General features: G+C 25.8%; 1 protein-coding gene across 4 annotated transcripts; it reads left to right on the top strand.

Annotated features, from left to right (window-relative positions):
- The first annotated feature begins 10,615 nt into the window (after positions 1 to 10,615).
- LOC103503229 (probable transcription factor KAN2) lies at positions 10,616 to 15,352 on the top strand. Of its 4 annotated transcripts, none has more exons than XM_051086420.1 (6): positions 10,616 to 11,600; positions 12,555 to 12,631; positions 13,676 to 13,727; positions 13,822 to 14,035; positions 14,508 to 14,571; positions 15,179 to 15,352. In XM_051086420.1, the coding sequence occupies exons 1-6, from the start codon at positions 10,994 to 10,996 to the stop codon at positions 15,293 to 15,295; spliced, it is 1,131 nt and encodes a 376-aa protein (XP_050942377.1). In that variant the 5' UTR covers positions 10,616 to 10,993; the 3' UTR covers positions 15,296 to 15,352. The 4 variants fall into 4 exon arrangements, with proteins under 4 accessions (XP_050942377.1, XP_050942376.1, XP_050942375.1 ...); XM_051086419.1 differs by having other exon boundaries at positions 10,635 to 11,600; positions 14,505 to 14,571; XM_051086418.1 differs by having other exon boundaries at positions 10,635 to 11,600; positions 13,804 to 14,035.
- The last annotated feature ends 245 nt before the right edge of the window (positions 15,353 to 15,597 follow it).

Raw genomic sequence — 15,597 nt, 5'->3', positions numbered from 1 at the left:
TAAATTTTCCATTTTAAACTATTTATTTGAACTTGAACTCCTAGATGGATGTCTTATTATTCACTTCCTTTTATAATCTAATCTTCTATATCCTACTTAAGCTAACTAATATTTAATCAATATACATATCAAATCATTATTTAATCAACAACATGATTGAATCACATCATTCCAATCTAAGTATAGTTTAATCGATATGAAGTTAAGGGTTTGAATTTTTTTTTTATCCGTGCATGTTATTGAACAAAAATATTGGAAATTAAATTTGAAACTTGACCCAATTTTAAAATAATAATTTTAAAACAACTAAATATTATGTAACAATTTAAAAATCTATCCCGATAAAGGATATATATATATTTTTCTTCGTAAAACAATTACGGTTGATCAGTATCAAACCTTTAACCTTAAAGAAAGAAAATCATATCAATTACTACTTAACTAAGTTCATTAATAAAAGATTTGAAGTTAAATTTAATCATGGGACACAATGTGAATACTAAACACTAATAACTCCATGGGAAGCATTTCTATATATAATAAACTGAACCAAAATATATATAAAAATAAAACAAAACTTTAAATTCTATCAATGATAGATACTGATAGTCATTAATAGACTTATATCAGTATCTATAGAACCAACATCATATTACGAGATATTGCTGATGTTTGAAATTTTTTAAAAAACGACAACAGCCATATGATCAAATCAATCCCAAAAATTGCTAAGTAATGAAAAAAAAAAAGATTAATTAATTAATGATCATTAAAAAAAGAAAAAAAGTCAAAAAACAGATCGCATTCTTTTGATATTTTTTCTTATTTTGCATAAATTAGTTGCATCACGTGACATTAAATACTCTTTACAAATCTAAAGGAATTCTCTTCCACAAACTCATTGATTATTTGATTTAAAATAAGCACTTTCACATTCTCAACCCACCAATACCCTTAATTAATATTGAGGTTGGATTGACATAGAAATTAAATATTTAATTTCTATTAACTCACATATAGTAAAATAAATAAATAAAAATATCAATCACTATATGGGCAAAAGGTCATAGTTTGATCTTTATTTGCACAATTATTGAATTTATAAAATGACAAAGTGATTAACAAAAAATTATTAATTTTTTTTTTGATAAATATTCTTTAAAACACATTTTTAAAAGTACTTATTTTTTAAATTAAATATTTGAATATGTAAAATTCTTCGATTTCTAATAATTTACATTTTTAAAAATACTATCACTAAAATTTAGTTGATGATATATATAACACATTTTATCACAATATTTACACAATTCTTTTTTTATTAATTTAATAGAGTGTAAGAAGACTAATATATAATTTCATATTTCAAAAGTCTTTGTACTTTTGTATCTTTTTAAGTTTTAACTTCATGTGATAAATTACCTTAAACCTAATTTTATATCCTTTTTCAAGAATATATCTTAAAAAAATAGGCTAAGAAAGTGCAATAAAATAAAACAAATTTTCTCAAAAAAGAAAAAACAAAATAGTAAATTAGGAAATTTTTGGAATTGATTAATTTATGGATTCTCAATAGTAGCAAAGTAGGTATGGAACTTTGGGTATTTTGTTGAGATGTGACCAAATCCCACAAAAAAGGGGATTAATATTGTAAATTTCACAAACATTATTATTAAATTAATGAATGAATGAATTAATTAATTAATCAATTTTACTAAATAACAACAACAACAACAATAATAATAATTAATCACTAATGGACACAACATGAAAATAGGGTATTAATGTGAGATTCTCCCTTTGACTTATCTTCACACTCCTCCAAAAAAATTAGACCAAATCAATGTTCTTAAAAAAATGTTTGAATTTCTTGTCCTCCACCCCCTTCTTTTAAAATATTATTATTTTGTTGTCTTCTCTTTTTTACCATCTTAATATCAATTAAAATTAGCTTAAACTTTCAAGTTAATTTCAATTATGTCATCTCTATATATACTTTGAAAATATTAATTTTATTTTTTTAAAATTTCAAATTTATCATAAAAAAATTAATGGTCACTATTTTGGGTTAAAAAACCACTCAACGTTCCAAAGTTTTCTTAAACTTATAAGTAAAATAGTTGCATTAATATGATATTAAACTTTAAAAATTTTGCATTAATACTCTTAGCCCAAAAAAAAACTACTTTAAAAAATTTTATATTATTAATATATACAACAATTATTTGTTAACAAATTATACTTGTTTGTTAAATTAGAAGTCTTTTAAAAAATACAACAAAGCGGCAAAATATTTACGAGAACAATTTTAAAAACGGAAAAAGTCATAGACCCACCATGGAAAATACAAAAAATGTCATGTCAATAACGCGCGTAATATATTTGGTACACGAGTTTAATTAATTGGGTTACACGATCTTTAGATTTGGTTACACAATCGTTTAGATTTGGCTACACGATCGTTTAGATTTAACGTGATTTTTTTTCAAAATTTGGTACACGATCGTTTAGATTTGGCTAAACGATTTTTTTCAAGATTCTTTATACACGATTTTTTAGATTTAGTTACTCTAATTTAAATAACGTAAAAAAGAACGGTAAAAGAAGAAAGACGATGCAAGTGGTGAACGAAAAAAAAAGAAGAGAAAATAAAGAAAGATGATAGGAATAAATCAGATTTTGTTACCAAAATCTAAACGATGAGGAAAAAAAGAAAGACGATGCACGTAGCGAAAAAAAAGAGAAAAAGAAGAAAGACGATATAAAGAAATCCGATTTGATTATCCAAATCTAAACGACGTAAAAAAAACAAAAGGAAAAGAAGAAAGATAGAAGGAAATGACAGCAGAAGAAGAATAAAGGAAGAAAGACAATAAAAATATAGGAGGAAGAAAGATAGAAGAACAAACCTAGAATATTTAAAAAATAGATAACTTTATGAGTCTTGTTAACACCGACGATAAATATTTTAGTAGTATAAAAATTCCTCTATAAATTAACTAAACTAACTCATGTAAATCAAGTTTGAAAGTGAGTCTACCCTTGGATTCTATTCTCACAATTATCATAACCTCATTTAGACAAAATACATTTGAAGTTTTAGAAATATTTTATAAAATGTAATTGTTTTCTTAATTATAAAGAAAAAAAAAATCTAAATTTTCTCCCAAATGTAACAACAAAATTTAGTGGAAAGACATATATACATATATATATATATATATATATATATATGAACTTTTAAATGCTTTGAATTTTGTTCCATAAATACACAAATGTAGAAACCCTAATGTAGAATTCCAAGGGATGGTTGACATTTGATTCCACTACTAAATAATAATAATAATAATGATAATGATAATAATAATAAACTAGAAGGTTGATTTGTCTTAATTAATTATTTAATTGACATGATTAACAAAAATGTCAGTCTTAAATTTTCAACTTTATTAAATATTAAATTCCCGCATTGATCGCTCCCAAGATTATTATTTCAATAATCTTCCAAAATCAAATACATCCAAATTAACCTTATTATTATATGTTACTAATTAGTATAATTAATTTTATAAAATTTCTTCCTTAAATAAAAGCTTCTTTTTGTTTTTTTTTTCTAATTTATGTTTTTCTTAATGCTTCCATGGCTCTAGAAGCCCTAAGTACTTATGCAGACACCCAAATCTTACTTAATCATAAATAAAATAGAATTTATGTCCCTATATACAAGGATTTTGCCTCCCCAAATTGTCAAATGTTTCTTTTATTAATTACCTTTTTTATTGGTTAACTTTTCCATATATATATATAGTTAAATATTTTAATTATTGATTCATATATTCATTGTATTTAAATTATTATATTATGTTAACCGTAAGATTCAAACCACAAATCTTTTGATTTGTTAACACTAACACATCTTATTGTTAATTAGTTATTGTCTAAGACAACTTGATTTTTACAACATATCATATTATCAAAAGTCCAAGTAATTGTAATCTACACTTGTATTATAATGCAACTCACACATATGACATAAAATTTATACTATTGTCAAAGCGAGCTTAGCTTCGCAATAACTAACATGACTTCTCGTTTGAGAGGTGAGACGTTTGTATTCCTAAATCCTTAATTGTTGTATTACAAAAAGAAAATTATACTATCCACTCAAGGTTAAAAGTTTTAAGGTTTGACCTAAAAAAACATCTACCGCTTTTGTTTTTCATAATGTCTAAATAATAATTTTTTTTGTCTTTACTTAAAAGATAATACCTTAAAATAATTAGAAAAAATAAGCAATTCTTTATAGAAAATAAATGATGTAATATAACTTTTCTTCCTTTGAAAATATATTGTCTTGCTTTGAAGCTCTCTACTTATTTAAATATTGTAAAGGATTAAAAAAAAAAAAATCTCACACCTTGAGAAGCAAAAGATGTTAGAAAATTCTAACTAAAGTTGAGCAAAACCATTCACATTTTGTCTAATTTTTATATTATTATTAAGTTTATTTTAGTTTGATATACATATATATACATATATATGTATATATATTACAAATGACCAATTATTTTTAAATTTAAATAATGGAAAACAATAACTTATATTTCTAAACTCTAAAATTGTATCAAATTAAATTTCAACTTATTAATTAGTTTTTTTTAAGGTCAGAAAATTAATAATTATAACTTTATTATAAATAAATTTAAAATTATTTTAATAAAATAATTATTTATATTATTTCTTTTACGATATGTAGGGTTACAAAATAGAACTCACCTTGAATTTGATAACACAAACATATCTTAATTGTTTTATTTTGATAGCCTTTAATTGTAACGACAAATTGAAAACAAAAATTATGACTCAATAATTCAAACGTGTGTATATATATATATATATATATATATATATATATATATATATATATATATATATATATAAATTATATTCCCCAATAATTAAGTAACTCTCTCAAAATCAAATTAATTATTCGGACATGAATTGATGGAACAAACTTTATGCTACAATACTAAGAATATACTATAATTTAATTATTGTGGTGACAAATAGGGTATTAATTTTTTTTCAATAACTAAAATAAAAAACAAAGAAGAAAAATGAGAAAAGGGTCAAAATTTAGGATGACCTTCCTAGGTCTATATATATATATATATAAAAGATATCCTATACATAGGGTTCAACAAACTCTAATTAAAATGCTCATTGCCTCTACCTATTTAGCTTTATTAAAAAAAATTCACATTTGCAAATGAGCTTTTGACCAAAAATATCTTTCTATAAACATAGTATATATAATGAAGTTATAATTAATATACTAATACCCAAGTCTAATATAAAAAAAAAAATTAAATGAAGCAAGGTAAATATATATAACAAAATTTAGTATCGTAACTTTAGGGTAATTATCATAATTATGAATATTTGTTGTTATTAGCCCTTTTTATAATTTGTTTGTATTGCGAGTGTTTGGGCAAACTTATGAATATCTCGACTAATTTGATAGGACAACGACAATCCATATCTCTCCTTACAATATTTGACTGGGAAGGAAGTTATTTATTTATTTTATTAAACTATGACTTTTATTGATCGCTTGATTAATAGTCCAAGATGAATATTTTGATGTAAATATTTAAACTTTTGACCTATCGAGAAAAAGAACATTTTTAACGCCTTTTAATTCTATATTTTTTTAAAAAAAATATTAGCTTTAAGTAGAATATATATTTGAAGAAGATCTTTTAAAAAAACAAAAAATAATACTTTTAAGAAATTATAAGTATTTATTGTAAAAAAATCAAAAATTCTTTTTATCAAGTTAATGAAAAATTATATACCAAATTCAAATATTGATAATTAAGTGAATTGAGTGAATGAGGATAAAAATTAACTCTTTGTTTAGGACGATATAAAGAATGTACCGTCAATCTAGAGTTAACGTACTTGGGTGTGCGCCAAGTGATCACTAATCTCCTTCATTTATAGCTAATTTATATATTAATTTGATCCATTAATATAAATTATATGAAAGTATAAATTTAAATTGTATTAACTATTAAACTAAATTTACCAAAAGATTATTCTTTAAAAAAAATGAAAATCTAATGGTTTTATGGTTGAGAAAGTTAGATAAAAACAATGTTAAATAAAAAGGATTTTCATATATACATACATACATACATATATATATATATATATATTATCTCTAACCAATGAGAAAGGGGATGTGGGTCCTCAAATTATGAGAAAAAGAGTAATAAAAATAAGGAATGAAGGACAAAAATAAAAAAGTTTATGTCTTCTTTTTATATGAAATAGTTTTTACACAAAATGGATCTCTTTTTTCTTTTAAGCCCTAAATGGCATGTGAGAGCTAAATCAATGGTTAAAAGTTTCCAACTTTTTCACCTATATATATATATATATATATATATATATATATGGTTAAGAAAAGACCACACTAATTAATCATTTCACTAATATTTTTGCATCCAAGTAATAATTTAACCAACTTGATAAATTAAGAATTTACTATTCTTACACTGAAAAAATTATGCATTTTTTTTCCTACATAACTTCAAAATATGAGCTAAATGATTGTCTAAGTGCATCTCTTTTTCTGTTCTTTTCTTAAATGATTGTTTTAACTTTTATTATATAAACATTGAATAAGATATTTTAGTGAAAAGTTTGGTATGTTAGTTTTTGATAAGTAAGGTCCTCTTTGGATAAAGTAAGTTTAGCTCAAATAGCATAAAATATATACGTTGATAATCTAAAAATTTATTGTTTAAATTCCTTCGTTTCTATTATTGTACTAAAAAATAGTAAAATAGTGATTATGAATATATGGATTTACCTTAATCAAATTCTTTTTTTTTTTTTTTTCTAATGTTAATAGATAAGTTAAAAACTAGTTATTATAGTTATAATATTAATCAGGTTAAATACGTTGATTTATGTAAATCATAAATAACTGAAATTTTAATTATACTTCTAGACTTTCAATACTTTTTTAGAGTAACTTTCCAAAATCAATTATTGATTTAGAAAATTTCAAATGAAATTGACACGTGACAATTACTAAGATATTATTATTACTTTTATTATTATCATATTCTAGTACAATGATCGTGAAAATTAGGAACCAACCATTCACATTTACAGTGTAGAAGGTCATATCAAAGTATTTTGCATTCTAAATGTATTAGTGAATCATATCTCAGATATTGGTCATTATATCTTAACTTGACATGTTTTATAACGCCGAAAAATATTTAAGAAAAACTTAGTGTCAATTATCTCAAATTACTCTATGTACATATTTTAAATAAAGTAAAATACTAAAGCCGTTAATTAGTTTTTCTTTTTTCAAAAGTGTCTTTCATCTCGAAACTAGCCATTAATCGATGAACAATGAACTATCAATTAATAGTTGCAAATTAATGAGTAAAAAGTAGATTTAGTTTATGTAAACTATTACCAATTAAAGTATGGTGATGCCATTAATGTAACAATATATTTGAGATACAAATTAGTTTGTGTTTATAAATAGCAATATTTTATCAATTTCATCAAATAAAGTTCTTAATCAATTTATTGAAAAACTAATTATGTATCTATATGATAATATATATAGAGCCCTACCATTTTTTTTTCCAAATATACCATTTTTAACCTCTTGGGAAATTAATCATGAGTTCAATATATAAACAAAAGGGGGAAACTAACTTTTACCCTTTTTGGAAATAAGCAAAAACCCTAGAATTCTTTTTCCTCTTTTTTCTTCAAATTAGGGTTTTGAATGAAATGGGAATTTTGCTTCTTTTGATTTATCAAGAAAAAAACAACTTAGATGGTTTAATTGCCATAGTTTTGCATTTTCAAGATCTAACCTAAAAACAAATTGAGGAAATTTTGGATTGAGATTATTCCCATTTTCTTTTTCTATTTTTAAACAATCAATGTTGTATGGCTTAAATATTGTTTTTAAGAGTTTGTATTTTGGATTTGGAACCAATATTAGAAAACAATAATGGATCGAATGATTTGAATATCTATTTTTTTTTTTTTGTTGAAAGCATATGTCTTTAATCAATAATATTGACATCATCTATATGAGATGACAAAGATTATTATAAACGAACGTTTTTTTTTAGATGGGTTTTTATTCTTCAACATTAAAATTAACAATATTATGAGTAGTTTGGTAATTTAGTTCCAAAGGTATGAAATTCGTAGGTAAAGCATAAGGAAGTGGAAATTTAGACACTCTTTACTAACCATTTTGTTTTTAAATTTGAATCAAAATTGAAAAAATATTTTTAAAAAAGGGATTTTTTTTTTTATAAACTTAATTTTTTTTTTAAAAAAATGATCAAATCGTTATCAAATAATTTAGTTAGAAGAAAATATGAGAAAAAGTTGGTCTTCTTAACTTTGAAAAGTGGGGGAATTAATTATTTTCATCAATTAGGAGAAAAAAAAAAGGAATGATGAAAATGAAGGGAAAAGCAAAGGAAAGGAAAGCATTGGTTGAGGGAGAGAAATTTGTGAGTGAGAGGAAGCTAGAAAGGTAAGAGAATGAGTTGTTAAGGGACAAATCCACACATTAAAGTTTTAAGTCTAAAAGAAAAGGGCAAAAAAATTCTTTTCCTTTAATTTTTTTTTATATATAAAATTCTTAAAAAGAAAAGAAAAAGGATAAAAAAATATTAATTTTAATTTTTAAAAATTTTGAAGAAAAAAAGAAGAAGATAAAAAAAAGTAAAAGGTGAAGTAAAAAGGAATCCAAGTCCCTAAACTTATTTTGCCTTTTATTTTTTGCTTTATCATCCTCCCTATAACCCTTTTTCTCATTTCTCTCCTTAGTATACCCTATCCCCACACCCATAAAAAGCAAACCTCTCTCTATCTTTTCTCCAAAATTACTAATGATACTAATAATACTAATAATAATAATAATATTAGGGCTAAATTACAAATTTAGTTTCATATCTAAGTTTGAGGTTCGTATAATTACGAATTATATTTAATCTTTATAACCTTTGAATCTTGTATTGTTCAAGGAGATATGGATTATGGATACGAATTAAAATTTTGATACGACTTCTATTTTCAAATTTATTCTTTTGCTATCTACTTTTTAGGTTTGAAAAATTAGAGGAATTTTTGGAAACTAAAAGAAAATAGTTTTGATTTTTCTTTTTTTAATTTGATTAAGAATTCAACATTGTATTTAAGAAATATTATGTGTGATTATTGTAATAAATGGGAAGGAAATAGATTTAATTTTTAAAAAACTGTAATGGTTACTAAATAGGGTTTTAAGAGTCTCACTATTAGTTAATTAAATTTATATATAATAGATTAATTTTTTTATTAGAGGATAAAATATTAAATTTACTTTCATCCATCAACTTATGTTTTTGGGTTAATCGATGTGTTAACAAGATTAGTCAAAAATGTACTTTTTTAAATAATGTAAATTAGTCAATCTTCTAAAAGTTTGTGGGGTATTTCTATATTTTTGCTGTGTGATATTTTCAACATGTCCCATCAAGACGATACTTCTTCGACTTCACAATTCTTAAATCATTTTTTTACAATGAAACAAATGTTTTATTTAGACTAGGGGGAGCATTGACACTCAAAAACCCGATCCAAATGGCGAAATCGACTGAACCGACACCTGCTGGTCGGTTTTTGTGAAAATTGACCAAAACTGACCACTCTGTTACCCAAAACAAACCAAACCTTTATGTATATATTTATTATTTAATATATATATATATAATATTAAATACTAAATAATATTTATTTAATATTAAATAAACCGAACAAACCGAATTGAACAGAGAAAATCAAAGCGACCAAAACCGACCTGCTGACATCGGTTGTCAGTTTTTCTTAGTATAAACCAACTATGTCGGTTTTCGACCTTGATTTATGTACAAGTCGTCTCATCCAACCGATGATCACCCCAAATTTAGAGTTCATATAATATCGTATATTCTAATATCATATAAGACAAACATTAGATTTCATCTCAATCTTACTTAGATTATAAAGTTTCTCCCTTAGAGGAGTGTAATCCTCGACATATTCTTTTAATCTTAATCAACATTCGAATTTAGTCTTTGTAACTTATAGTTTATTGACCAACTTTTCCTAAACTTTAGTCTATTGTATTTAATTTCGTAGTAAATGTTAGAATTCCATTTGTATTTCATCATTTACTAAATAAAAATTATTATTATTATTTTCACAAATTTTACAAAAAAAAAAATCATTTTTCCCCAAAGATATATTCACTATAACATTTCAAGTAGATTGGAACATTTTTAGCACCCACGTCGTAACATAATACTATCGAAATCAATTCTATAAAGAATCTATGTACTGAATTTATGATTTATTAAAAGTATAGGAACTAAATATAAATATACAAACACTTTAGGGACTAAAACTAAAACGATATTTTAATCCTAATTTCTTTTATTAAAGAACTTTCTCTCTCTCTCACTCACTCTCTCTCCACAGTCCTCTCAAGTGTCATTTTCTCACATATACTTCACACAAAAGAAACAACCATTCACTTCATATACCTTTGTCCTCTCTTTTCTCTCTCTCTCTCTCAAATCTCTTCAACCACTCTCTTAAATTTCATCAAACTCCATCTCTAAACATTTACCCAAAATCTCTCTCCTCTCTCTCTCATCACAAATATTAGGTTTCAATTGAAAACCCCATCTTCCAAAAATCACAAAAGAAATCAGTTATATTCTCTCTTTCTCTCCCAACAAATCATAAAAAACCCTTCCAATCTTTTCCATCTTCTTCTTCTTCTTCTTCTTAGCTACAAGAATCCAAATCCAAAGAATATCTCTCCCTCCTCCCAAAAGAAAAAAAAAATCAAATTATTAATCATCATCACCATCATCATCATCAAGAACAAGAAGCAAGAAAAAAAATGGAACTTTTTCCAGCTCAACCAGATTTGTCTCTTCAAATTAGCCCTCCAAATTCATCAACAAATTCAAAACCCTCTTCCAATTCCAATTGGAGAACACAACCCATTTCTTCTATTTCTCCACAACACCCTTTAGATTTGATGTTTTGGAATCACAATAATAATAATAATATTAATAAAAGTTTTCCTTCTAATAATTCTTCTTCTAATTCTTCTAATTTTGACCCATCTCTTTCAAATTCCTCCAATTTCCTCTCCCATCATTTTCCTCCGACCGTCAATGGGGGTGGCGCCGGCCTTTTCCACCGCCATCTCCACGATCTTCACCCTCAAGGGCTTGGATTCTTGAGACCCATCAGAGGAATTCCAGTTTATCAAAACCCTCCTTCCTCATCCACGTCTTCTTCCTCATCTTCTTATCCGATATTCGGAGGGAGTGGTGGCGGTGGCGGTGGCGGTGGTAGTCAGTTTAGTTATAATGGTCTCCGATCGAGATTTTTGGCGAGGTTTCCAGCGAAACGAAGCATCCGAGCACCAAGAATGCGGTGGACCACTACTCTCCATGCTCGTTTTGTTCATGCTGTTGAGCTTTTGGGTGGCCATGAAAGTAAGCAAAAGCTTACACTCATATCTTTCTCTCTCTCTCTCTCTCTCTCACTCTCTCACTCTCTCTCTTTTTCCTTTTTTCTTTTCTTCCTCTTCATTTCAATCTTTCTTTGCTTAGGCTTTAGAAGATGAAAATGAAAAAAAAAAAAAAAAAAAAAAAAGGAAAATCAGATTTAAAAAGACTGTTTTTTCCTTCCCATTTTTCTCTCTTTCTAAAAAGCTTACAAATTTTTATTCCTCTCCAATATTTTTCTTTTAATTTCTCTTGTTTTTGCTTGTAAGAGATGAGATTGGAAAAAACCTAGATTTTATTTTATTAATTATTATTCATTCCCTCACTAAAAAGCTTCAAAATTTTGTATCCCTCTCTTTCTCTCTCTCATTTTGTTTTCTGCAAATTTCTCTGCTTAGGTTTGTAGGAGATGAGATTGAAAAAAAAAAATCATTTTTTCTTTTTACTTTTCACTCTCTCTCACACTCAAAAGTTGATCTCTTTGATTTAGGCTTCTGACTGATGAAATTTAAAGAAAAAAAACAGATATTTTTTTCATGATTTCTTGAATGATGGATGGAAGTGGTGGCAAAAATCTCCATTTTTTAAAAGGTTTTTTTTTTTCTCTAATTTTCCTTTTGTAATTTCACCTTTATTTTCTCTGTCCTCTTCTGCTCTTCTTTTTCTTTGTTTATTGTACTATACAATAACCTGAACAAACCATTTTCTTTTAAATCTCTCAAATAGTTTTCCCTTTTTTTTGGGTTCATTACATTTCCTTTCTTTTCATCCTTTTTTTCTTCTGAGATAACCTTTCTTTTCATCTCTTAATTGAATCTTATAAGAAAAATAATTATCTCAAAATATACATGGAAAAATTGAACTATTTTTTCCTGATTTTGTATCTAAAAAATTCTAATGATTTCTTTTTTCTTACTCCATGTGGGGATTTTGATAATTAAGGAGCAACACCAAAATCAGTTCTTGAGCTTATGGATGTCAAAGATCTCACCTTGGCTCATGTCAAATCCCACTTGCAGGTAATTTTCAATTAATTCTTCTTTCCTTTATTTATGCAAAGAAAGAAAAAAAAAACCCACCATTTTTTTAAATTAAAAGAAACTCAATCTTGTTAGATTCAAATTTTTATTAAAATAATTAGAAGTAAGCTGGGGTAGGTAGCAAGCTGGTAAGATTATGAAGAAAGTTATGCATTATTGTACTTGAATTTATATATATATATATATATATATAAATTATTTTACAAACTTCAAGGGGTTTTAATAAATTTCTTGCAGTGATAAGGGCTCTGCAGCAATAGTTACTACTTTTTTTAAAAAATTATTTTTTTCCTTTTTTCTGGGATAAAATTAGATCTGTTATGGGCTTTTTTCTGCTATATTCTGAAAACCTAATAAACAGCTTTTTTGCTTGGGAGATTGAACCTTACTCCAAAGTAAGAGAGAGAGATAAAGAAACAAAAGAAAAAATAAATGGTTTAAGAAATTAGGAATAAAAATAAATTTTTCCAAAAAAAAAAAAAATGCTTCTCCCTAATCTATTCATTTTCAAAAGAATTTCTAGTCCTTCTTTTCACCTTCATCTTACTGACTATAAAATTTTCTTTTAGTACGACGTAACAAATTATGAGTAAAAATAGTATTCATAAGTTGGTCACAATGTGACTACGTATTTTTATACACTTTGATATATTATTACTGCAGAAAAACTAAGAAAATAGATCAAATTTGTATCTGGGTAGTTTTTGGTTTTACATTTAATGGTAAAATGATTTTTGTGATCACAAAGAGAAGAGAGAGGAAAGTGAAATAAGATAAAATGTTGTGAATGAAGTCTAAAAAAAAAGTACAAAAACACTATCATTTCTCAATGATACATTATTCAGAACACAATATTTTATTAATAGACATTAAAAAATTAGGAGGAAGAAAAAAAAAGCATTTCATTGTTAAATCACCAAAAAAAATATTTTTTTATTTTTCCTTCTTATATATATATTTCCCTAATTGAGAAGAAAACAAAATGGTTGTTTATATATAATAAATCACAATCTCTTTTTGCAGATGTATAGAACTGTGAAGACCACTGACAGAGCTGCTGCTGCAGCTTCTTCTGGTAAAACCATCTTCGTTCATTAATAACATTTTTTTATTTACTTTCTTTTGATCGTTTAGAATTAATATGATTTTAGGTTATGATACAAATGTAGGGAATTCGGATGATGTTTACGATCAAAACGGATCATCAGGAGATACAACAAATGAAGATACAACGTATGAAAACGAGAAGTCGTCGAGAATGAGGCTTGATGCTCCGATTGGTGATCCGTTGACACATGGACGATTTCGACAAACGGTTGTCGTTGGACAAGATCATCATCGATCTCATAAGGACTTTCATGCTTTGTGGAGTAATTCTTCAAGGTAAAGAAAAAAATACTGAACTGACTTTTCTTGTGAAATTATTTGATATGGTTATACGTAAACATTAGAGGAATAAGAAAACCCTTTTGAGTGGGAATTTTAGTGGCAAAAAGATGTTCTCTTTGAAACTTCCTAGTAGTTTCTAAGTGATCTATTTGGCATCTCTTCATAGTACCATAAAAGGGAAAAATTAAATTGAAGGGTTTTTGGTTCTTTCAACTTTTTATTAATTCTCAAAGATTTTTCAACAGAATATTTTCAAAATTTTGTAGATAAAGCCCTTTTCTCTCTCTCTCTCTCTCTCTCTCTCTCTCTCTCTCTATATATATATATATATATATATATATATATATGACATCATTTTGAAACTTTTTTAAAAATTTTGAAAATGATTCATATATTCCAATGCTCAATGAACTTATTCCTTGTGTGTGTGTGTGTATTAATTTTCTTTATGTATTTATTTTAGCAGAGAAGCTTTGTTCCAAGGCATACCAAATGATTCCTCAGAAAACCAACCCTCTCAGCTTGATCAGGTACTTTTTTTTCTAATAAATAAACCATTTTAGGTTCCCAAAATGAAAAAATTTGTCTTTCAATTTGATACCCTATTTTTGGAAGCCTTTTATATGTTCTCACATGAAATTTAGTTCTCAGTACAATTTATATTTTGCAAAATTAGACCCTACACATTTCTTATAAATCACTAAAAAGGAGAATTATACATGAAAAATCAAAACTTTTTCACTACCCATGTCTTTAATAATCTTGTTTATTAACACAAAAAGTATACTACTTTTTTTTTTTTACAAAAAAGCAAACAATTTAAAAGTGGTTTTTCATTACACAATTAGAATAAGAGGATTTTGGGGAGTTGTAAGAAATGTACTTCAATTTTGAACATTTTTTTTTGCAAGCTTTTAGTATATTTTTTGTACAAAAGCTTTAAAAGAAAAGAAAAAGAAAAAGAAAAATTATTCTTCCTTTCATATTTTCAATGATAATATTATAGTACTTCAATTATTCCCTGAGTCAAAATGTCCTTTGATTCCCAAATGCACAGTCCACAAACATACACACACAAAGTCTTAGAGTTTTATTTTGAAGAATATGTATATATGATTGTTATTTTTTCAATATTAGGAAGCCAAATGCTCAAGCCATGAAAGAACATCAGATGGAAGCTCATTGACAAATCTTTCAGCAGGAACAAGCCCAGAAAAACCCAATTTGGAATTCACATTAGGAATATCAATTTAAGATCTAAAATTGTAAAAAAAGAAAAAAATTACAATTTCATGTGATGAGTTAGAGAAATTTGTCTTTTTTTTCTTTTTTTTTTTTTTCTTTTTTCCTTTCCTCTTTTTTTGGGTCATGAAAAATTTTTGAGAAAAGAAGAGAAAACCCATCAAAGTGAAAAAAAAAAAAAAAAAAAAGAAAAGGAAAAGGAAAAAGACAAAGGGAGACAAGAAAGACAGAAAGCAACCAAAAGAAGAAAAGGGTTGGGAAAAAGCATGTTTTTTTTTGCCCATCAAGTTAAGCTAGGGCTTAGCTTTTATATA

This window comes from Cucumis melo, chromosome 6 (assembly GCF_025177605.1).
Source record: "Cucumis melo cultivar AY chromosome 6, USDA_Cmelo_AY_1.0, whole genome shotgun sequence".
NCBI classification, from domain to species: domain Eukaryota; kingdom Viridiplantae; phylum Streptophyta; class Magnoliopsida; order Cucurbitales; family Cucurbitaceae; genus Cucumis; species Cucumis melo.
Note: the sequence above shows the minus strand (reverse complement) of the source record. Positions and strands in the feature narration are given on the sequence as shown.

Coding starts and splice junctions, on each gene's coding strand:
- LOC103503229 (XM_051086417.1), top strand. CDS start 10,994: ATGGAACTTTTTCCAGCTCAACCAGATTTGTCTCTTCAAATTAGCCCT. Junction 11,601..12,554: donor GCTTTTGGGTGGCCATGAAA/GTAAGCAAAAGC, acceptor TTGATAATTAAG/GAGCAACACCAAAATCAGTT. Junction 14,036..14,504: donor TTGTGGAGTAATTCTTCAAG/GTAAAGAAAAAA, acceptor TATTTATTTTAG/CAGAGAAGCTTTGTTCCAAG.